The 22,874-nt window shown below is 42.0% G+C and overlaps 2 protein-coding genes across 3 annotated transcripts; one reads left to right on the forward strand and one right to left on the reverse strand.

Annotated features, from left to right (window-relative positions):
- Window positions 1–1,346: 1,346 nt before the first annotated feature.
- On the reverse strand, window positions 1,347–8,080 carry PSMB1 (proteasome 20S subunit beta 1). Its single transcript, XM_083496657.1, has 6 exons — window positions 7,783–8,080; window positions 6,338–6,445; window positions 4,426–4,507; window positions 3,889–4,018; window positions 2,818–2,924; window positions 1,347–1,635 (listed from the first exon to the last, which is right to left on the reverse strand). The coding sequence occupies exons 1-6, from the start codon at window positions 7,887–7,889 to the stop codon at window positions 1,450–1,452; spliced, it is 720 nt and encodes a 239-aa protein (XP_083352783.1). The 5' UTR covers window positions 7,890–8,080; the 3' UTR covers window positions 1,347–1,449.
- A 540-nt stretch (window positions 8,081–8,620) lies between these two features.
- TBP (TATA-box binding protein) lies at window positions 8,621–22,739 on the forward strand. Of its 2 annotated transcripts, none has more exons than XM_083496647.1 (8): window positions 8,621–8,803; window positions 14,652–14,884; window positions 17,300–17,625; window positions 18,581–18,668; window positions 20,070–20,161; window positions 20,359–20,526; window positions 21,504–21,598; window positions 21,966–22,739. In XM_083496647.1, the coding sequence occupies exons 2-8, from the start codon at window positions 14,831–14,833 to the stop codon at window positions 22,043–22,045; spliced, it is 903 nt and encodes a 300-aa protein (XP_083352773.1). In that variant the 5' UTR covers window positions 8,621–8,803; window positions 14,652–14,830; the 3' UTR covers window positions 22,046–22,739. The 2 variants fall into 2 exon arrangements, with proteins under 2 accessions (XP_083352773.1, XP_083352774.1); XM_083496648.1 differs by having other exon boundaries at window positions 8,790–9,246.
- Window positions 22,740–22,874: the final 135 nt, after the last annotated feature.

Below are 22,874 nucleotides of genomic sequence, written 5' to 3' on the forward strand. Positions count from 1 at the left end.
ACCCACTTCGCTCCCCATACTTAGCACAGGGGGAAAACAAAGCACGATCCCTGACTTAACATCAAGGCTGAATCAGGGATCAGTTTGTTTCATTCAAACAAACTTTGATCAGCAAGCCACAAATCTTCTTTACAGATGTTTTATTTGGAACAAAATTAATCACAATCCCAAGTTCAGACATACACTAAAGCCAGTGATCATGGTTCGTTTTATGCACTAGCAGAGAGGAAGGAGCAAAGTGTTCATCATTGACTTGTTTACAGCAAATCATTAACCATGGTTTTCTGTGATGGGCAAAATTGGGATTACTACACGTGCTGAACGTCTGTAGCTTCAACAATCGGGAATGAGTATCTGACTAGCAAAGTACTTTCACCAAAATGCTAGTGCCAAATTTACTTCTCCACTCTAGGATAAACTCAAGTAAAGCATGTGGATATTCTGTAGCCAGCTAAATATATAATTAAGTATGCAGAGAACTTAAACATACATGTACTTACTTTCTGGGCCAAACCACTTTTTAAAGAGTTTAAAAAAACCACCACCACCATAGAACATCAGGAGTAATAATTATCAGAATTTTTCTCTCCTTCCATGCTGTGATCGTGAGGAAAATTCCTCCCCTAAAGGAGATACTTGCATTTCGGAGAAAATTCCCGTTAGTGCCAAAAACTACAGTGGTACCTCAGGTTAAGTACTTAATTCGTTCTGGAGGTCCGTATTTAACCTGAAACTGCTCTTAAACTGAAGCACCACTTTAGCTAATGGGGCCTCCTGCTGCCACCGCGCCACCAGAGCACGATTTCTGTTCTCATCCTGAAGCAAAGTTCTTAAGCCAAGGTAATATTTCTGGGTTAGCGGAGTCTGTAACCTGAAGCATATGTAACCTGAGGTACCACTGTATTAGCCCCTTCCCGTGTACCTGATATTTTTTTTGCATTTTTTTTTAAAAAAACACCCTACATTAAATGCAAATACACATTTAAAGCCATGCCTTCATTGGGCCCTCTCTGCACCACGATTCAGAGAAACAGAAGGGACAGAAGGCTGGCTACCTTACTCACCCAAAGTAATGAGAATTTGTCCAACTAACAGCTGTCATCATCATCTTAATTTAAGGCATAAATTTGTATCATGCATTTGTGCAAGTCCAAAGTATTAAGATAAAATTAAGTGGTTGTGTAGAAGACTGCGCTGACATAATGATCATTAAGTTATTCTCTTCTACCACTTACCAGAATGCAACTTACATTTGAATAACTGGGCCTGTTTTTCCTTGACTGGCCACATGTGACTCAAATCCCACTTATGCTGCGAACAATGAAATATAAATGATGAAAGACAGCTTTGGTTTCTTTTTTATTACATCAAATATCATACTAGCAGTATATAGCCTGCACAAAAATTAAGGTTGCACACCAAAATTCTTTAAATGTACACTGCACTGATTTAGTCTCTTCGCAATGGAGTGATTTCTTCTTTAATTCCATCTTTTGTGATAATGCAGATTTTTAGTGCATCCCCAGTGTATACATCTCTTTCTGCAGCAGAAATGAAGACATCCTTGACTAACTGCAAAGCCTTCTCCAGAGACAAAGACACCTGCTCCACATTCTGCAAGTTCTTGAGGCCAACCTTTCAAAAAGAAAGACATTTTAATTCACCTTTCTGTTCTCACTTTCATTTGACAATTAAGATGAGAGTTACTTTGTTATGCTGTCACCATGACTGACAGGTATTTTAAAAGGCCAGGTTTTGCCACTAAAAAATAATAATCAAAATAATGTGTAAGGAAGTCATTTGGTGAATGATCACTACATTCATTTGGAGTCGGGAGCAGAATAAGGGAATAAATTAAAGGCCAAACTCGCAGATTCACTTTGGCTGCAGTTGCTGGAAATCAACTCTTCATAAATGCCATGACATCAAAGTGTAACAGTTACAGACAACTGATGATGAGATGACAGCAGTTTCACATGTTCAATGTAAGTGGTGGATGCAAACATTATCTGAATGCAGCTATGGCAAATAAAATAGTCATCCTCTCTGAATTAATAAAAAATAAACTGAAACAAGCACAAAGCACCAGTAGAAATAGTTTCCTTTTTACTTAGGTGACCTTCTAATGCCTGTGGCATGATCATGCTTGGTCAGCCAGAGTAGCACTGCTTTATAGAATGACAATCTTTCAGGAACTCACAACCGAGCAAATGAAGTCCCCAGAGATGCTTATCAGCCCACCTGCTCACATAATACCTACATTAGTCATTAGGAGGCTAAGAGGAAAGAACCACCAAACTTTTCTAAAGCTATGACGTCTGGGGTTCTGGAAGCAAATCCTAATTGTTCCAGGCTGCCAAGAAGGTAGCCATTTACAAGTTCGTTCTTGTGTATGGAAAATTAGTTGATAAAAGCTTGTCTGTTTCTTACTCTTAATTTTCTATCAGGTGAAAACTACTGTATGCCAAACATGGAGGCCATCAGAAGCACAGAAGAAACATTAAGTGCTTCAGAAACAATTCAACTACAATCAAACCTTGGTTCTTGAACAGCTTAGTTGGTGAACAAATCAGCTCCTGAACGCTGAAAACCCGGAAGTGCTCCAGTTTTCAAACGTTTTTCGGAAGCCAAACGTCCGACACGGCTTCTGCTTCAGTGCAGGAAGCTCCTGCAGCCAATCAGAAGCCACGCCTTGGTTTTCGAATGGTTTTGGGAGCCAAATGGACTTCTGGAACGTATTAAGTTCGAGAACCAAGGTTCCACTGTACTTCTATGTCAATGTAACCACTAACCAGAGAGTCATGTCTGAAATCTTACCTGGTTGTCCAGCAGGGGCTGCAGCATGGCACTAGCTGATCCACCAGCTTTGAAAGTATCTCTCTGGTAGGAGCCTACTGGATCAAAGCTGTACACTGCACCCTTTCCTTAAGAAGAAAAAGAAGCTGACGTTAGAATCACAAGCAGCAACCATGAATAAGGTCTAATAGCTGGAGGAGACACACACAAAAAAGGCTACAGCAGCCACTTCAGTTTGGAACCAGATGATGTGGATTTGACAGAAAGAGTAATGAACTGTCACCTTAAATAAAAGTGGATGAGAAATTATATAGCTACCAAAGCATAACAAAATTAATCACACAATCCAAAAGAATGAACTCTAAACACAACCCAAAAGAATGAATTCAAAAAATCCAACAGGGATTGGGCCCATTTCACATGCAACTCTAAGGCAAACCCCAACTTGCCATGAATGAACATTGTGTGGGTTCCTGGAACAGAAACTGCAGTTGCAGTGCTCTACCCCTGGCCCTGCTGCCACCATGCTACCTAGGGCTGAGCTATGATTTGTCTTAGCATTAGGTCTGAAGCTGCGCTTATAGTTTGTGGTAAACCAAGTTGTAAACCAAGAACCTTAGTTTACAGTTCATGGTTTGTGTGGAGCATTTTAAATCAATGTACATTTTTTAAATCAATTTTTAAAACTATGGCCTGGTTCATACATTATGCCAAGCCATTCCCTGCTTAGCCAATGTATGATCTGTTTGACAGGAGGAGTGGCTACTCCAGACTGTTGTAGAGCAGTAGAAGGATTGGGGCTTCATGGGCATGAATGTCATGGTTCCTGAAATTTGTTCCGATTGTGCAGATAAAATTTCACGGCTATAATTCTACAGGATGTGTTGCTAGTGTGTGAAAACAGGCAAGATCCCAGGATCCCCAGGCATGCACCTCCAGATGGTGGAGACATCAGGCGCCATCTTGGCGCCCAGACATCTTCACTTTGTCACAAGCACCCGATAACTAGGTGCAAAATACGTTTGGCGCCTAGCGAATTTTGAATGCTGCAAGAGAGACTTATATTTACTAGGAATTCAAATTAGACTTTACCTTCTTCATCTAATCCACCAATTATGTTGTAAACATAGTAAGGGAAGAATCTTCGAGAATACAGGATTGTAGAAAGCATGGCTGCAATAGCCCCAGCACTCATGGTCTTATTATTGGAATGTTTGTACATCTGGAATCAAATGGCAAAATTGTTATAACAGAAACAAGATGGAAGTTCATGCTGAATGTTTCCCTGAAATGAGCTACAGAACAGGCAATACGGTCAGATTCAGACTACTGCGTAAGCAACCAACAGGCAAGAAAAACTAGTTATCATTAAAGGGTAAAGGAGTTCCTTAAAGCATCTGGCATCACCCACTGTTGTAACTGTACACTGGAACAGCCACTTAAGATACACCCCTGAGGTTAAAAAACAACAAAAAAGCAAATTTACTTTCTAATCCACAAAGCTTCCTCTGTTGTGCAGAGAAATTATATTTGATTCACCACTATGCCATAGGAATTTCTAAGTTTAAAACTATTTTTTTACTAGCATTTGGCCACCTCCATTTACAGACATATATAAATATAATTTACCTTTAGCCTTGCTTCAATAATTTTAGTAAGTGTAAGGCAGTCTCCGTGAAATCCACTGCAACCAATGACCGTTGTATCTGTCCTGTACAAATGCAACATTAATATGATTTTAAGTAATCTTGACATGATGAATACTCTCAGATAAGATATTTTGTTAAAGTACCTTTAGTTGTCAATTATGACACATATTAACTGTAAACAAAAACATCAAAGAATTCCTCTCACTCAAATTTTCATAAAGCGGTATTGTACGAATTACAACTTTACTGTTTAACATGCAGAACCAGGACTGATTCAGTTGTGCATTGATACTGTTTTTATTCAACATGATGATAAGCAACTGTGCTCATTATCACATGGGCCCATGCAATTTGAATATAGTGCTACACACAACTGGAGCAATTATATGGAATGCATTCTTGTAAGATGTGATGGTGACGTACTAGCTGTGAAGGCCAAGTACAACTTACGTCTTCATAGGCCACATGCCACCAAATACCAGTTGCTGGAGGCTTCTTGGCTTCTCAGAAGCATCTGGGAACACATGAGCCTTTGGGTCTGATTTTGCAAAGCTTTGCTTACATTCTTCACTCCATGTACTGGTGCCTGAGTGTACGTTGGTTCACTTGATACATTCTCCACCAGATCACAGGTTCTCAAAGACACCACAGTATCAAATCAAGGAAAAGTGGCAGTAATGCACATCTGGACCAGCCCCAAGACTCTGCATAGCATATTATATAGCATATAGTAATTTGCACAAACCCTGCCATTTATAGAGAATGCTATGGAGACAGTATTAACAAGTACCATCATCACAAAAGACCAACTGATGTCAATAGAAGGTTACAAACCAAATGTTTATATCTAGACAACCATTTAAGATCTATTCTACTATAAAGCTAGCAACACAACCCTATGCAGAAGTAACTCCTACTATGTTCAATGGGGCTCACTCCCAAGTAAGTGGATACATGGTATGCCAGTCTAAAACAATAAAACTAAGTCTACAATTCTATACCCACTTACCTAGGAGTATATCCTAATATGCTAAGAATGCATCCCCAGTTGGAACCTATGAGACATGTCTATTAAGAAAACTAAAAGGCTATATATTTCATGCATCAAATGAAATGAGTTATGCAAAAATGAGTGGTGAAGTTTGTGGTACTACTCATACCTGGCAAATTTCTTTCCTTTGCCCTGGAAAATTCTGAAGCAATATTATAGAAAACATTTTGGTTTTGTAGTCTGAAACGTCCATTACGTGCATAAGCATGTAATTGGGTGTTTTTCCTGTTTCACTTTAAAGAATATTACCCAAGAGAAGACACTGACAAAGTGAAACATGTTAGATAATGAAACTAAAACTACTTATTTAGAAAAGGCTGGGCCTACCAATGTTCCAAGAGCTACTACAGCGGCACAATATTTTACTCAGAAGTAAATACTGCCATGTTCAATGGGGCTTACTCCACCATAAGTGTGTTTAGGTTTGCAGCCCACGTGCACTCAAAAGCATGCCCTGAAACAACTTTTTGTGTACTTGAATAGCAGGCTCCCCCTCTGCTCCACACTGCAATGTGCTTTTAAACAGCTCTTTCATTTTCAAAAGCTGCTTGTCATGAGGAACACAGCCAGAGAATTTCACCATTTTACCAGATGGCATATTAGGTAAGATACAGCCAAGTTAGGCAAAATCCTTGTCAGTTAGTTATCATCCTTCTAGCTAAAAGTCTGAGATACTTGAGTTTATAAGAAATCAAATGAAGCTTATGGAAACACCAGGCTTCAGTGAAGTCCTGTTTCAAAAAGCAAAATTATAGAGAATTAAGTTAGCTGCAACGAAGACATGATGCTCTTGATGACTATAGGGCAATTACAATTTTAGGTTCTCTCCAGTTAAACTTACAGTTTGTAGCATTTTGGACTGTCCCGGCTATGAATTGCATAGTCTTCACTCAGTCGGGTGTCTGAGGCAACAATAGAAAAGTCTTCACCAGCAATTGCCAATATAGTCCTTTAAGACAAAAAAGGAGCAAATGTTTCTGTGTACTTAGGATTTAGCAAACAATTCAGCTCAGCAACACAAAAACTAGAAAGTATTATAGATTTTGCTTTGCAGTTGTGATTGTTCCAATAAAAATCGGATCTAACAAGTATTTGAAGTCATAATCGCATAATGCATTGTAATAATGCAACCTGCAGACTACCAGAGCATAGACAACAGAGATTAGGCTATCTCTGTGCAGATAGGAGCACAGCTGGGCCATCAGATGAAGCTGATTTAAGCACTCTGTGTCACCAAGGCTACCTGAGCCTCAAGCCACAGCAGTGGATTCAGGAATACCCCAAGTAAGGTACCCACTCCTTCAGCAGGAGTGCAATCCTGTCATTTATTGACTCTTGTCATTCTACCCTGAGTTATCGATCCACATTTATACCAGAGAATCAGATACAGGCAACCCCTGATTTGAACAGGGGTTGCATTCTGGATCATTTGTGCATGTTAGTGGAGTTTGTGCAAGCATGCCACACTCCTGCCCGGATCCAAAAACAGCCTGCACATATGTGGTTGCGCATTCTTTGAAAACACTCAAAACTGGAGTTTCACTGACATAGCAGCCAGATCTCAGCAATTTTGCTCAAAAACAGAGAGTCTCCCTCCACCCCCCCAAAAAAACCCCCCCACGGTTATTGTTTTTCCTTAGTGCACTTGTACAACTGAAAAAATACTGACAGCACTCTGAATTAAAAGAAAAATAAATCGGATATACGTAAGATGAAATACAACTGAGGGAATCAAGGAGGAGCCACCCTCACCAACGGGGAAACCTGAAAATCCATGAGAAAAAGGCTGGGCATACTGAGAGGGTGGGATTAAAACTATTTTGTACAAGTCTTGATCTAGAAAAGCACACCGACTCTGTCAAGACCCTCGGATGAGCACATGGAGACCGTGATAACTGTGGGCTCTCACAGGAGGGCAGCGAGTTGATGCTCTTGGTGATTGTATTCATCTTTAAAGCTGTCCTTAGTGTTTTAAACTTGGAAGCCGTCTTGAAGGGGGGGGGACTTTCTACGGCCATAAGGCATAGCTGTCAACTTTTCCCTTTTCTTGCGAGGAATCCTATTCGGATTAGGAAATTTCCCTTAAAAAAAGGAAAACGTTGACAGCTATGCCATAAGGTGGGGTCGGATTGTAATAAAACAAGCACGTCTCCAAGACATAAAAGCCAAACACTAGGAAGTAGGGCTGATCGCGTGCGCGAAGCAAAAACCGCCGTAATTTGGGCAGCCCGGACCGAGCAGCCGAATACAAAAGGAGAGGACAGGAAGCGGCGGCCGGATACTCACCCGCCATTGAAGGTGTAAGGGGAGAAGCGGTGTTGCACCGCAGAGCCCTGCTTCGCCTCACAACCCAGGCCAAGCGCGGGCTCGGCGTAGCCTGCTGTCGACAGCATCGTTAGCTTCAGAAACCCCGCCGCTTCTCGGACTGCTGCTGCGGCTGCTGCTGTCTCACGGCAAAATGGCGTCTCCGGAAGAGAACCGGTTTCCCAAGCCCTCTCTGGGCGGCATCCTCGACGACTTCCGGCGTCGGCACCTGCGCGTCGCAGCGTCACCTGCAGGCGGGAGGCTGCTAGGACTCACAAGGGGGCACCGGAGACGAAGGAAGGGGAATTCATTTCAAGCTTCAGACCCAAGCGCGCTTCCCGGGGAGAGAGAGGCTGAGGCAGCGGCAGCGGCGCTGGGGAGCCCGACTCCCATCCGCGCCTGCCAGCCTGGCCAATGTTCAGGAGTGAGGGCAGTTTAAAAGTGCAGCAACATCTTGTTTTCGCTTTCCCCTGTTTCGTGGGGGTTTTTTTCTGCTTCTGCCGTAAAGGTCGAGGCAGAAAAAAAGACTTGCAGTCAAACGGAAACACGGGAGTCATACATAGCACAGCGCTGAGAGTTGGAGGCCAGCGTAAGGGGGGTCAGGAGCACCTTCGCTTTGCTTGGAATCCCTTCTTATCCCTGCGGTGCTCTGATCCATTTGCCTAGGCGTGCAGCAGGCGGCTTTGATCGCCGATGCCTCCTAGAGAAGAGCTGCGCTTGGCATCCCGATGCTCATGCTCACCCCTCCTCCCCTTTATGCCCCTTTCCTCTTTGGGGCACGCCAGCCGCGCTCGGGGTCTTTCGAACGCGCCTGCGCGTTTCTTCCGTTCATTTCTCTCTTCCCACCCCACCCCGCCTGCCGGCCGCTGCCGCCCACAAGAAAGCTGGCGCCCGAGGTAACCGCCGAGCGGCGCAGCGGCTGCTTCGGATGACGCGAAAGAGGCGCGCCGCTCGATGAAGCGAGCGAAGGGGCACAGCTCGGCTCGGGAGAACTTCTGGAGCGGTAAGTTGCCGGTCCGCCAGCGTCGCCCTCGAGGGGAAGGGCAGCCCTGGGAAGGAGCCCAGAGCCGCTGGGCTGAGGGGGTCGGAGGAGGCGGCGCCGCTACGACTGTTCGTACCGCTACGGGCGGCAGACAGGGCTTTCTCCTTCCCGCTCCCCCTTCCCGCCCTTCGGACCCGTAACGTCAGGACGAGGGTTTGGCGGGTCTGTGGGCCGCGAGTTGGGCCCGGTAGCCTCCCGCCCGCCCGCCTGCCTCACTCCCGCTTTTCCCTCCAGCGGAAACGCAGCCGGCGGGGAGGGGCGCCCTTCTCGACACCTCTTTCCCGGCGGCTGCGGGATGGCGATGTCCCCAATCTCCCGCCTCCGCCCGGCTGCGGTGTCTGCTGCCCGTGCGGTTTCCCAGTCCATGGGAACTAATGAGGAGGATCCTAGCCAGTGGCCCTAAGGTAGGTTGCTTCTTGTCGGCCACATGTGCTCCTCCTGCAGCTCCTCCCGATCCTGTGCATGCTCTCTGCTTGGAAGCAAGTCCCACTACGCTGAATGGAGCTCCTGCACCGGTGTAGGAGGTGCTCGGAGGGAGAGAGGAAAATAATCACCTTTCTGGGTCTCTGCACGTTTTCCTGCAAGTCGTTTTGGCACACACGATTCCGAGAAGCACTCGATGATTCTGTGCAATTTAGGAAGTTGTCCTGGTCCTTTGCCATCCTAAAAATGTTTCGCAAGCAAGGGCCAGTGAAATGTACGGTAGTTTGCTGCATTACTCTTTAACTAGTAGCAACGAGTCCAAAATACCATAGTTTAACATACTTAATTGAAACAGGTTACATTTCCGTGGGCTCAAGATCACGAAATCATAGAATTGTAGGGTTGGAAGGGACACCGAGGATCATCTGGTCCAACTCCCTGCAGTGCCAGTCAGATGCACTGATCCATTGCGCCACACAGATTGCTAGCCGGTTGTTGCTTAGGCTATAATCCTAAACTTACTGGCAATTAAGTGCCATTTGAACTGTTGTGGTGTGTAATAGATATCAGTGAAACACATCTATTGGGTGATTGATGTCAGTCTTTTTAGAGATTTATTTAATTTTGAAACCTGCAGTGGGTACTTAACTGTCTTGAATTATTTCTCCATCTCTTTCACATATATTCCTATACAAACATAACTTTCTTTAAACATGTGAAGAGAGGGAGTTACAGACCACAAGGAGTAGTGATTGACTGTGCTCATTTTATAAGAGTTTATACATGTTTTTATATCTGTTTAGGTGTCAGTATTGTGTGTGTGCGCACTGTTAATGTATGTTGAATGTTTTTTGTATTTGATGAAAGCTATAAATAGAGGATGATAAAGTCAATCTGCAAACAGTTGTAATATGCAGTGCTTGCACTCCTTTACACTTGCCTAATTCTTTCAATCTTGAAGTGTTAAATGCTACCCACACTTACTATGTAGCAGTATAACAATAACTGTAGGTGTATCTGCAGCTGGAAAGATTATCCTACTTTGACACCAATATATTTGTGGCATTTGGCAAGACTATTCTAATCCCTGGTGTAGTTCTGTGTCAGTGAAATAAAAATAGTGCTGTTTGGATGGCAGCCTTCAGTGAGTACTTCTATAAAACACTTCTTGAGGAAGCAAGGTTTGTATAGCTTTATTACTGAAGCAATATAGTCCATTCTGTAAAATAGCTTATTCAAAGCATTGATGTATGGAGGTGCTTCACAATGTTTCTGGGTTGTTTTTTACTTGGCCTTTAAGCTGTTGGTTTCTGGATGAAACAATCATTTCCTGGAATGTTGACAAATGATGCTACTAGACCAAGGGTTTCCAGATTGCGGTCAGTGGACCACCAGTGGTCTGCGAGCATCATTCAAGTGGTCTGCAACATGTCTGCATTAATTACTCATACTGATTTTTATTTTGCTGCCTTTATTTCTTATATTAGATTGTATTACAACTTGAATTCTGTGGAGTTCAAATTGCAATAAAATACAGGCAAGGGGAAATAAATTAAAATACACACACAAAATGCATAGTACCACACGTTCCAGTTGCTACAGCAAGCAGAAAAATCATTAAGGGATCTTCCTAAGCCATAAATAATTTTCAAGTAGCCCATTGGCTGGGGTGGGGAAGCGTGGAATGGAAACCACTATACTAGATAGTGATGTTCTCGTGGTGTTCATAATCTAAGAGCAGCCATGCTGGAATCAAAGATCTGTGTACAGCAGCTTATTTTACCCAGTCACCAGCCAGATGCTTTTGGGAAGCCTGATGGAGGGCATGTAGGCATGTTGTCTCTTCTTCCAGGCCACTGTTATTGGGAGGCAGGCTGCCTCTCAGCCTGTATGATCCACATAGAAATGATTGGCTGGTAGCCATTGATAGACTTGTCCCTCATAAACTACTGGTAGTTGAATCCTTCTTTAAAGCAAGCTGAGTTAATGCTGAGTTGTAGCAGTGAATTTCATTGAAGTACAGTACTAGCTTCTCATTTCACTGAATCTTCTTCCAATCAGTTTTTTTAAGGGTGTCCCAAACCCAAGTGTTAGGTGAACGAAATTTTCTCCACACTATGCATACTTTTATAAATGTGTATTGTGCTGCACCTTTTACAGTTATACAATTTCTTCCCAAGATGGGACAATCAGAAACGTACACAGTAGTTCAAGTGTATATATGCAGCCATATACTTGTACCCATAAATTATAATATTGACAGTTTTTTAACTGACATTTAATATGCATACACAGAACATACATTATTTCTTAATTCAATTTAAAGTACATTTGTTGTTGTATAGACGTTTAGTCGTGTCTGCCTCTTCGTGACCCCATGGACCAGAGCATGCCAGGCACTTCTGTCTTCCACTGCCTCCCGCAGTTTGGCCAAACTCCTGCTCGTAGCTTCGCTAACACTATCCAACCATCTCATCCTCTGTTGTCCCCTTCTCCTTGTGCCCTCCATCTTTCCCAACATCAGGGTCTTTTCTAGGGTGTCTTCTCTTCTCATGAGGTGGCCAAAGTATTGGAGCATCAGCTTCACGATCTGTCCTTCTAGTGAGCACTCAGGGCTGATTTCCTTAAGAATAGATAGGTCTGATATTCTTGCAGTCCATGGGACTCTCAAGAGTCTCCTCCAGCACCATAATTCAAAAGCATCAATTCTTCGGCAATCAGCCTTCTTTATGGTCCAGCTCTCACTTCCATACATAACTACTGGGAAAACCATAGCTTTAACTATACAGACCTTTGTTGGCAAGGTGATGTCTCTGCTTTTTAAGATGCTGTCTAGGTTTGCCATCGCTTTTCTCCCAAGAAGCAGGCGTCTTTTAATTTCGTGGCTGCTGTCACCATCTGCAGTGATCATGGAGCCCAAGAAAGTAAAATCTCACTGCCTTCATTTCTTCCCCTTCTATTTGCCATGAGGTGATGGGCCCAGTGGCCATGATCTTCGTTTTTTTGATGTTGAGCTTCAAACCATATTTTGCGCTCTCCTCTTTCACCCTCATTAAAAGGTTCTTTAATTCCTCCTCACTTTCTGCTATCAATGTTGTGTCATCTGCATATCTGAGGTTGTAGATATTTCTTCCGGCAATCTTAATTCCGGCTAGGGATTCATCCAGCCCAACCTTTCGCATGATGAATTCTGCATATAAGTTAAATAAGCAGGGAGACAATATACAGCCTTGTCGTACTCCCTTCCCAATTTTGAACCAATCAGTTGTTCCATATCCAGTTCTAACTGTAGCTTCTTGTCCCACATAGAAATTTCTCAGGAGACAGATGAGGTGATCAGGCACTCCCATTTCTTTAAGAACTTGCCATAGTTTGCTGTGGTCGACACAGTCAAAGGCTTTTGCATAGTCAGTGAAGCATAAGTAGATGTCTTTCTGGAACTCTCTAGCTTTCTCCATAATCCAGGGCATGTTTGCAATTAATGTTAATGCCAACATATTTCTACTTTCCTTTAGTAGGGAGTAGGTCTTATTGAAATCATTGGACTTATTTCATAGTAAACAACCTTAGAATTGCATTTTTGCTCTCTTAAACTCACTCAGTTTTATTGTGCAGTTTTGATCTATTCTTTCCATGTAGGCGTTTTTTGAGTTTGCCAGCCTTTGGCCATAAGCAATCATCAATGAACAATTATTAAGGGATAATGTGCTCTCAATACAGGTGCATGCACGTGACTTCTCAAAATAGTTTCACACTCAGTGATACAGCTAGACATTTTATTATTACCGTATGTTTCCTCACAATTCTTGATGTCTTATTTTATGTTCATTTCCAAATAACCCATAGCATGGATTTTTGCCTTTTTCTTTCCTGAGTTGGTTTCATTGAGCTGTGCAACACAACCCCAATATTTTTTCTGGTTAGACAACCAGCATTAGAAATGACACCTTAAACCTACATTGTGGTTGCCACCACGGAATATCTAGGCGCTATAGTTTTTTTAGAATGAGACTTATTAATAATAATAATAATTCCATTTCTATGCCACTTTATATTTTAAAGAAAAAATCTCAAACAGGTTGATAACACATTAAAGCATCAACTAAAACAATCCAGTATAAAGCAAATTCAAGTTTCAGATCCTTTTCTAACTGCTGCCTCCTATTCAGCCAAGGAAGAAGAAGAAGAAGAGTTTGGATTTGATATCCCACCTTTCACTCCCCTTCAGGAGTCTCAAAGCAGCTGACATTCTCCTTTCCCTTCCTCCCCCACAACAAACACTCTGTGAGGCGAGTGGGGCTGAGAGACTTCACAGAAGTGTGACTGGCCCAAGGTCACCCAGCAGCTGCATGTGGAGGAGCGGAGACACGAACCCGGTTTCCCAGATTACGTGACTACCGCTCTTAACCACTACACCAGATAATAAGTTTCAAGCTTTATTCCAAAAAGGATCTCTTGATGTAAAAGGTCACTGTCATGCCCCTTTTGGAGGAAAGCTCTTTGAAGGATGGCCTTGAGCTCTCCAAGGCAAACATTCAGGAGAAGCATCCTGTATCAAGGGACTGCAAGGCAGAGCAGGGGGGTGCAGGTATTTCAGGGGTCACATCAACCCACCCTCCTCAAGTTAGCCAGCTATTGATTTCTATTTTCAGTGTGAAAAATGTTTATGTAACCTGATACTTATTATTTACTTGTTGCACTCCTGGTTTTGGCTTTTTGCTTGTCCTGGGCAGGCTGGTGCAGTGGCTAGCGTGTTGAGTTTGGACCTCCAAATCTTTTCTCAGATAATGAACGTCACCGGAAGACCTTGGGAATAACACTCTGTCTCAGCTGAAGCTCACAGTCCATGGGGTATACAAAGTAATAAAATAATAACCTCAGTTTGCTTATTATTTAACAGTCTTTCAAAGTTCAGGTATGAACAGAATAGAAATTGTAAGTTGCAGTATTACTGGGTCAAAGAAGAAACCAAGTTGTAAGTACTTGATTTCTGTTCAGGTGTAGTTATTTTCCTTCCAAACTGAGTTATTTGGGTTGGATAGCTAAACTGATGGTGTATTCTCCTTTGCCCTGCTTCAAAGGTACTTGTCATCACAGATCTCACCTGTCTGTTAGGCTTATGCTTTTTGCTTACCGGTACTTCAAAAACCAATTCATTCAGTATGTGGGAGATCTGAAAGGGGATTTGTCATTGCAGATTCTTAGAACTGGCACCCAAAAGCTATTCTGCAAGCAGGCCCATGCTTATAATACTGGAAGAAGCACACTTGACAGCATTGTTTGGATAACAGAAATACATTTTGTGAATATAAAATGCAGCAGTGTTGTGTGTTTCTTAATTTTACTGCAAGGCATGCATTTCATTCAACTTGTTTCTCTCTTTCAGACTTATGATCCTCCTCTTAGACACTTGGAAGCTGAAGTCCTTTCAAATATGTCAAGACAGGCGGCATACCTTGTTGGGATGCTTTAGGAAGTGACTCTCAAGGCAGATGGTGTGAAACTGCTTTTCTGGACGGGGTTTCTGTAAATACTTGTCACTTGACTGGACACCGGACTGCTGCCATGGATCAAAACAACAGTTTACCACCCTATGCCCAGGGTTTAGCATCCCCTCAGGTAAAGATGTGTGACTGTTGGAGCTTATTAGGAAACACAGATTTCAAAATTATTTACCCAATGGAAAGTGATGCAATGTTGTAGGCACTAGATCTTCCTCCTCTCGTTATCTTTTTTCTCGGTGGGCTTGCTTCAAACTCTTTTGAATGACATCTAATCTATATCTATCTATCTATCTATCTATCTATCTATCTATGCCTGCCTGCCTGCCTGCCTGCCTGCCTGCCTGCCTGCCTGTGAAGATCACAGGGTGGTTTTACCTCTCCCTTCCCACCACAGGCCAGAACATGCTCTGGCCCTACCTTTTGCTCTGCTTCTTCAGTGGCCTCAGTGAAAGGGTAGTTGGCAAAGGAGGCAAGAAATACCACTGGCCCTCAATACAGCCATTGCCCTAAGTGGCGGCATGCTTGCTGATGGAGTAGTCCCTGCCACAAACTTACTACAGTCTCCTTCAACAGTAGCCAAGAATGCTTTTCTTGGACCCTCTCTGTTTTTTTGACTCTCTGGAAGCCAGTTCCTTGGCAAGAGCTGAAAATATTGGAGGCACTTCTTCCCTTCCTGCTTCATTCTTGTTTATTTTTTGAGTGGGTGAAGCATTAAAGACACAGACTCCTCCATACTGACTTCCTCACTACCCAGACTCAGTTTCCAGCATTTTGTTTCTTTGATGTACCCTTGGCCTGAAAGGGGTGTGTGTGTGTGTGTGTGTGTGTGTGTGTGTGTGTGAGAGAGAGAGAGAGAGAGAGAGAGAGAGAAAGAGAGGGAGGAAGGGAGGAGACTCTTATTTCATTTAATTTCAAAATATAGTCTCAATTTATAATTATGGTTTAGACTTGAATCCTTTTTCAAAATATCTCAGTTAAAGTGAACAATGTGTGCCTAGATGGTTATTTGTATTATGGAAATTCCGAACTCTGCCCCCCTTCTGTTGTTTTGTAATTTTGTTGTAATGCAATTTGATTGAAGGGAACAATAAGCAAACAATAGTTTGTTTATTTAGAGTATTTATATACCGTTTTTCAGGTGGATTTCACATAAGGTTATTACAACAATAAGCATCACCTTCTTAAAAAAGAAGCTGCAATAGAATGGATGGGACAACTTGTTTAGAAAAAAATGTTACTGCTTTTTCTCCCCTCAGGGCAAGATGGCCCTTCAGACATCCCTGTGGTGAAAGTTGAGAGAAGGGAAAGTTGCAAAACACTGCAGGATTGCTTAAAAAGAACTGTTCTGCATATTTGGAATTTACTGATCTTTTTTTAAAGAGTATGACATGTACAACTGAATTTATTTTAATTAGCTTCAACTAGTAATTCCCAAACTGTGTCCCAGGCATGGGGTATACTAGTGTGCCTTGAGGAATACATTTTGAAATAATAGATGCAATTCAGCATTGCACTCTTCCAGTTGCCCCACCTGCAAAAGCATTTCAGCTTGCTAGACAGAATGATCCCACCTATCTCTCCCAACCTCCCCAGAGCCAGTGTTGGGGCACAAGGGGAAGGGGCGGGGGAGCACCAGGATGCAAGCAGAAGTTCTTGTGCAGGGCATCTGCTGATACAGTGCCATCAGCACTGACTCCTGCCCAACTGCATGTTTTGAACCCAAAACAGCTGCCCAGAAGGAGCTGCATCACTTCATGATTTTACTGCTCTGTTCTTCCCTTGATTTTATTTTGCTTTCTGGTTGGCATTCTAGTGGTGGGCAACTCCGACACCTCTCTACATTGTATTTGGATAATTCAGGCAGAAATATTTGGGACACTTTCTTAGGAGCAAGCCTCACTGAACACAATTGGGCTTTCTTCTGAGTAAACATGCATAGGAATGTAGTGTCCGTCATCCCTGATGCAAAGACACAGAACTACCAGCCTCAGGGAAGGGATGCTGAAATGAAAGGGAAGCACTCCTTTGAGTAGGTAGTTATTACTTTTACAGGTTCTGAAAATCAACCATTAAGGATATAAGAGCGCTGCATGCCTTTAATTTTAAGGGAAAGTTCCTCAGCCAGAGAGAAGCACTGACTTAAAAGTATCTCAGTGCTAATGAAAGCATATGAGAGAAATCCAGTTTTGATCTACCCCCCCTTTCTTTTATTATGGTAACTGAATGTCAATTTCAGCCCTATTATAAGAGTCCAAGTAAAATAAGGTGATAACAATGCCTTGGAGAATACACATGGTAATATACTCATTCTGGAGGCTCCTGCTACTGTTTCAGTGCAGTCCTGTGCACGTTTATTCAAAGGTAAAGCACACTGTGTCCAGTGGGTCTTACTCCCAGGTTAGTATGCATTGGCCAGCACCACTGGAGTCAAAATAGAATTGTCTGTTTTTAAAGCAACTTAATCCTCTTCTTGATTGTTCAAAAACATCTGTGGTCGGTAGCATTCTCTAATTCTCTTCTCTTTTTTTAGGGTGCGATGACTCCTGGTATCCCTATATTTAGTCCCATGATGCCCTATGGCACGGGGCTCACACCCCAACCTGTTCAGAGCACCAACAGTTTATCTATTCTGGAAGAGCAACAGAGGCAACAGCAGCAAGCAGCAGCACAGCAGTCCACATCACAATCCACACAGGGTGCATCCGGCCAAACGCCGCAGCTCTTCCACTCACAGACACTTACTACAGCCCCTTTACCAGGAACCACACCTCTCTACCCCTCTCCGATGACCCCCATGACCCCAATAACTCCCGCAACACCTGCCTCTGAAAGCTCTGGGATTGTACCACAGCTACAGTGAGTGTGTAGTCTTCTCTTCTCCCTCCTGTGACCCTGCAATATTTTTAAACAGTGACTGTAAGCTCCTGTAACCTTCTGATCTTGGCTAGCAAATCTATCTTTTTTGATTGACTTAGGGCGAAGCAACTAGTGTTAAGCAGCAATAATAAAGTTCCTTTTAATGGCAGCGACTTAACTAAAAACCACTGAATAGTTGACATATCCCTTGCTTCCTGGACATCTCAAATAAGCCTCACAACATTTGCAAAAGATGTTCAGGCTTTAGCTCATGTTTTGGAATGTGGAACTTCTTAGGAATGTGACAGCTATAGAGTTCCTCTGCATCCCTGTGCTCTGAACTGGTTCACAGGTGGGGAGTTCATGAGCACTCTCAATTGTTTGATTGTTCTTAGACAACAGGATAGGCTATAAGGCAGGAGGTGCCCCTAATATGTTGACCATAAACTGTTAATGCACAATAATGTGGGACTGAGTGGGCTCCTGTAGTTTTACGATATTCAATTCTTTGTTGTGTTCAGAGACAATACGATAGCACCCTTTAAATATTTGTCGCAGCTCTGATGGACCAAATGTATTTCCTGCTGTTCCAGAGGGTAGGACCCAAATCAATGGGTTCACTGTGAGAAAATGGAACAGTGCATTGAGGTGTGGTAGACTTTCCTTTGTTGGAGATTGAGTGTGTGTGTGTGTGAGAGAGAGAGAGAGAGAGACAGACAGACAGACAGACAGACAGACAGGGAGACTGACTAATCTTGAAAATATATATATACATGAAAATTAGCACGAGACAGTAGCTCACGAGTCAAAGTTATCCCGGTTGTAAATCTTATAAGGCTAGTTGTGTCCTGGTATTCTAGTTTTTACTTGCTTAAATGCAGTTGCATAGTAGGGGATACATTCAAAATTTGGGGAAAAATCTAGCTTGCCTGGCGTGTCTTTGAATTGTCTTTAGGAATATTGTGTCTACAGTGAATCTTGGTTGCAAACTGGACCTCAAAACCATTGCCCTTCGTGCTCGAAATGCTGAATACAACCCCAAGGTAAGATATGAGAGTCGATAGCCATTACCTGATGCTTCTGTTTCTGATTGCCCATGGGTCCAGCATGAATCTCTTTTAGCTTTCTCATGGCTGGGGAGTCCCTGGTCTACAGGTCCCAAATTGGTCTGTGGGGCTGTTTCCCCAAACCAAGCCCACCTGCCCCACACCTGACATCATATGTCAAGAGTTGGACATAGGTAGTTCCACTAGAACAAATAATTCACCTGTTGGATCGAGTTTAGCAATTTCCTATCTTTACTCTTTAAAGAAGGTAAAACAATAAATCTAGCAGAATTGGTAGAAAGGGTGCAAAAGTCCCTTGCAAAGGTATTTCTAAAAGGAGAGGGACAGTTTTCACCTCTCCAAAAGCTCCTTGGCAAAAGTAATATTTTGAGTTGTCCATTGCATATTGACCATATTCAGATGGTATGTGAAATCCGTTTAGTGTGTGAGGAGTGAGCCTTGAGCTCACATAATTCTCTCCCATTTCTTTCTCCTGGGATGACTGCAAGGAGTGGAGAATCTTTCCTTCCCATTTTTGCTTATTCAGTTAGGATTAGTGGTGGAGAATGCAGTCTTTCAACTGTCCAGGGGAGTTCTGCACCTCTAAAGAATTGTTGGGGAAACCCAACTTCCTCTGCATGTTATTTACTGGGGAGAGAGGCACAAATGGATAAGACTGGCACTTCTGTTCTGCTAGATAACTGTTGCTCACATTTGGAGATTAGAGTCTCTATATAGTAAAAAATGATACTTTGTTGAAGAAAACTTTTTTTAGTGTTGAATCTAAGGAAGAACCTGCTACAATAAAAATGTTATATAATAAAATACTTAAAACAATTTGTAGAAGAGTGAGTTTGCAATACTCCTTGCAATATTTTTAACAAGCCTCCTGAATAGACACATTTGGGCTGCAAAATGTGGCTTATATATCTTAAAGTGGAAATGAAGGCTGTTTACATACGCTTCAGGTTACACACTCTGCTAACCTAGAAATAGTGCTTCAGGTTAAGAACTTTGCTTCAAGATAAGAACAGAAATCGGGCTCCGGCAGCGCAGCAGCAGCAGGAGGCCCCATTAGCTAAATTGGTGCTTCAGCTAACGGGGCCTCCTGCTGCTGTGGCCGCGTGATTTCTGTTCTCATCCTGAAGCAAAATTCTTAACCTCAGGTACTATTTCTGGGTTAGCAGAGTCTGTAACCAGAAGCGTCTGTAACCTGAAGTGTATGTAACCCGAGGTACCACTGTACTCTTATTCCTGAAGTAGTTGATTATAAATGCTTGCAAAATTATAAAGATGACTGAGGAGTGAATTATAATATAGAGGTGGTTGCAGCTTCAAAAATTACTTACTAATGTTTTTTGGGATTCTTGTAGTAACAACCTTTTTTTTGTATTTCAGCGTTTTGCTGCTGTAATCATGAGAATAAGAGAGCCACGTACCACCGCCCTCATATTCAGTTCTGGGAAAATGGTGTGTACAGGGGCGAAGAGGTATGCGAGTCCATGGAGAATCTGCCCATTAATCTCAATGTCCAGTATAGTTTTATTCTCATTTCACTTGGGGGTTAACAGTCCAGCTCCCCAAGCACATTTACTGCACACACACATGCACCGTATATAACATTTTGTTATTATTTACTTGATAAATAATACTTGGTAAAATTACAGTGACTCCTTTTCCCCCACAGTGAGGAGCAGTCCAGGTTAGCTGCCAGGAAGTATGCCAGAGTTGTGCAGAAATTAGGCTTTCCAGCCAAATTCTTGGATTTTAAGATTCAGAATATGGTGGGCAGCTGTGATGTGAAATTCCCCATCAGGCTCGAAGGATTGGTACTTACGCATCAACAGTTTAGCAGGTAGGTAAAAGGTTACTGTACCCAAGTGGTGAATGCCAACTGTCACAAAATACAAGTGGATACGGCAACATATTCTCTTGTTATTATCTCCGCCATTTTAAATTTTTGTTAGTATGTTTAATCATTGCTTTGGATCTCCCTAGTATCCTGAATTAGGTGTATGCAAATAAGGAGGATTGTTTGTCAAGCTGTAGCCAATTTAGGACATTCTGTGGGTTGGATCCAGGTAAAAGTGTATAGCAGAAGGCTGGTCAATTTCCCCACCTCTCACCAAAAACCCTCTCCATGAAGAAGGACAGGCATCCACAGAAATCAGGCAGAGGCCCTTTCAGTGAGCACTGCTCACATTTGCAAAAGGTTCATGTATCCAGTTTTTGGAGATTTCCTATTTAGCAGAGTCCCCTGACCCCCTGGGAGAAGCACTGAGTCAACTTCTGTCAGTGTCCTACTGCACACTTTTCACAGATCCAACCCTATATCTATAAAGTTTTGTATACAAGAATTACAACATTTGAGACTTCTTCCATTTGCTAATATTTTATGATGTAATGATTTTATTGTATATAGCTGTATTTTAAATGAGCTGGTCGTTTACAAACAAGTGTCTCTGAAAGACAGAGGGGGAAATAGACTGATCTCATGAAGTCTTGGGGGCTAATGGTGTATATTGCTAGATGAGTAGCCAGAGAAATTAAATCTGTATGAAAACCTTTTTAAATGTCAGCTTCCCATAAAGAGCTTGAAACAGGAGATGGCTCACCAGTTAGCTTAAGCCATATTTTGTCATTCTTATACAAAATATGTCGTATATTTTGCTGGAAATGTCTGCTTTGGTATATCAGCCACAAGATTTAGTAATAACAAAAATTAACTTGTGGCAAGAGAAATAAAATGACTTTCACTTACAGACATCTCAATCAACCCACACTAGCTTAAGTTTCATTTAAAGATTTTACCTGTTTATTCTTTTCTTCCAGTTATGAGCCAGAATTGTTTCCTGGTTTAATTTACAGAATGATCAAGCCAAGAATTGTGCTGCTTATATTTGTTTCTGGGAAGGTAGTTTTAACAGGTAAGTTACATATGACATTTCTGCATTGAGTTAAATTGTAGTGCCAACAGGGGTGCCTAATAGTAATGATTTCTTGAAAATCCAAATTATTTTAATGTCGGCTTAGTCGTTTTTTTGAAGTGTTGGTGTTTTGGTATTGCAAATGTGCTACAACTTCTGTCGATGAACTCTTCTAAGAGTCTACAACTATGAACCAACTGCACAAATAAGAGATTTGAGCCATGCATTTCCTCCTTTTTCCTGTCCAAATTACAGGAAAAGAATAAACCAGACACCCTACCTCTTGCTCTGTAAAAAAAAAAAGGGGGGGTACATTGTAGGTTTTTTTAAAAAAATGTGATTGTATAACTAGTGCTTTGCCTTCTAGGTGCAAAAGTCAGAGCTGAAATCTACGAAGCATTTGAAAATATATATCCTATTTTAAAAGGATTCCGAAAGACAACGTAACAGTTCCTCATGCTCATCCAAGACGTTGGGGAACATTTTTAAAGTTACTGATTATGGCACAGCAGTAAAAGGAGACTTATAGACTGCAGCATCAGGCCTTGGAACATTTTCCCAGTTAGTGCCTAATTACCAGATCTCCACGGGGAGGGTGTTTGTGTTACGTCTATACTGAGTTACCGCGAGTTGCTTCACTCGGCTCTCCTTGGAGAAACAACTCGACCTATTTATATTTCTAGCCTTTAAACAGTTTTAACATCTATTTTTTAAAAAATCGGAAAGCTTACGCTGGCAAATTGGTTAAACCGTGTTACTCAACATTTAACAGTTTTCTTACAGTATTCTTTCAACCATGAATTTTATAATCAGAAACTTTGATTCTACATTTTTAGACCACCTTTCACATTCCCTGTTTTCAGTATTCAGCAGGACAGAAAGTTGCTAATGAAAACTGATGGTTGTATATATATATTCCTCTATTTGGGAAGCAATTTTTTGAGTTCTAAATGTATAAATACATGCTGCTTTTGAAAATTGGGGAAAGAATTTGAAGAGTAAAAGCCTGTGATTAACCTGATTGGCTTCTGCTGCTGTTTTAATGTGCTAAATGCATGCTTGTAGCTTTCAGTGTATTGAATTGGTTTTTATAAGATTTCTTAACAATCCAGTATTAAAGCAATGTGTTTTGCCTTTTAAATTACTTTCTGTGTGTTTCTTAAGTATCTTTTAAAAAAAAGTTTAGCATATAAGCTATAGCTTAGTTCATACATTTTCTGGAACTGGTGGTCAATTCATGTAGTGGTGGAGCAGGCTTGCAGCCCTATAGGGATAA

Source organism: Podarcis liolepis (assembly GCF_965112155.1).
Source record: "Podarcis liolepis genome assembly, chromosome: 3".
NCBI classification, from domain to species: Eukaryota; Metazoa; Chordata; class Lepidosauria; order Squamata; family Lacertidae; genus Podarcis; species Podarcis liolepis.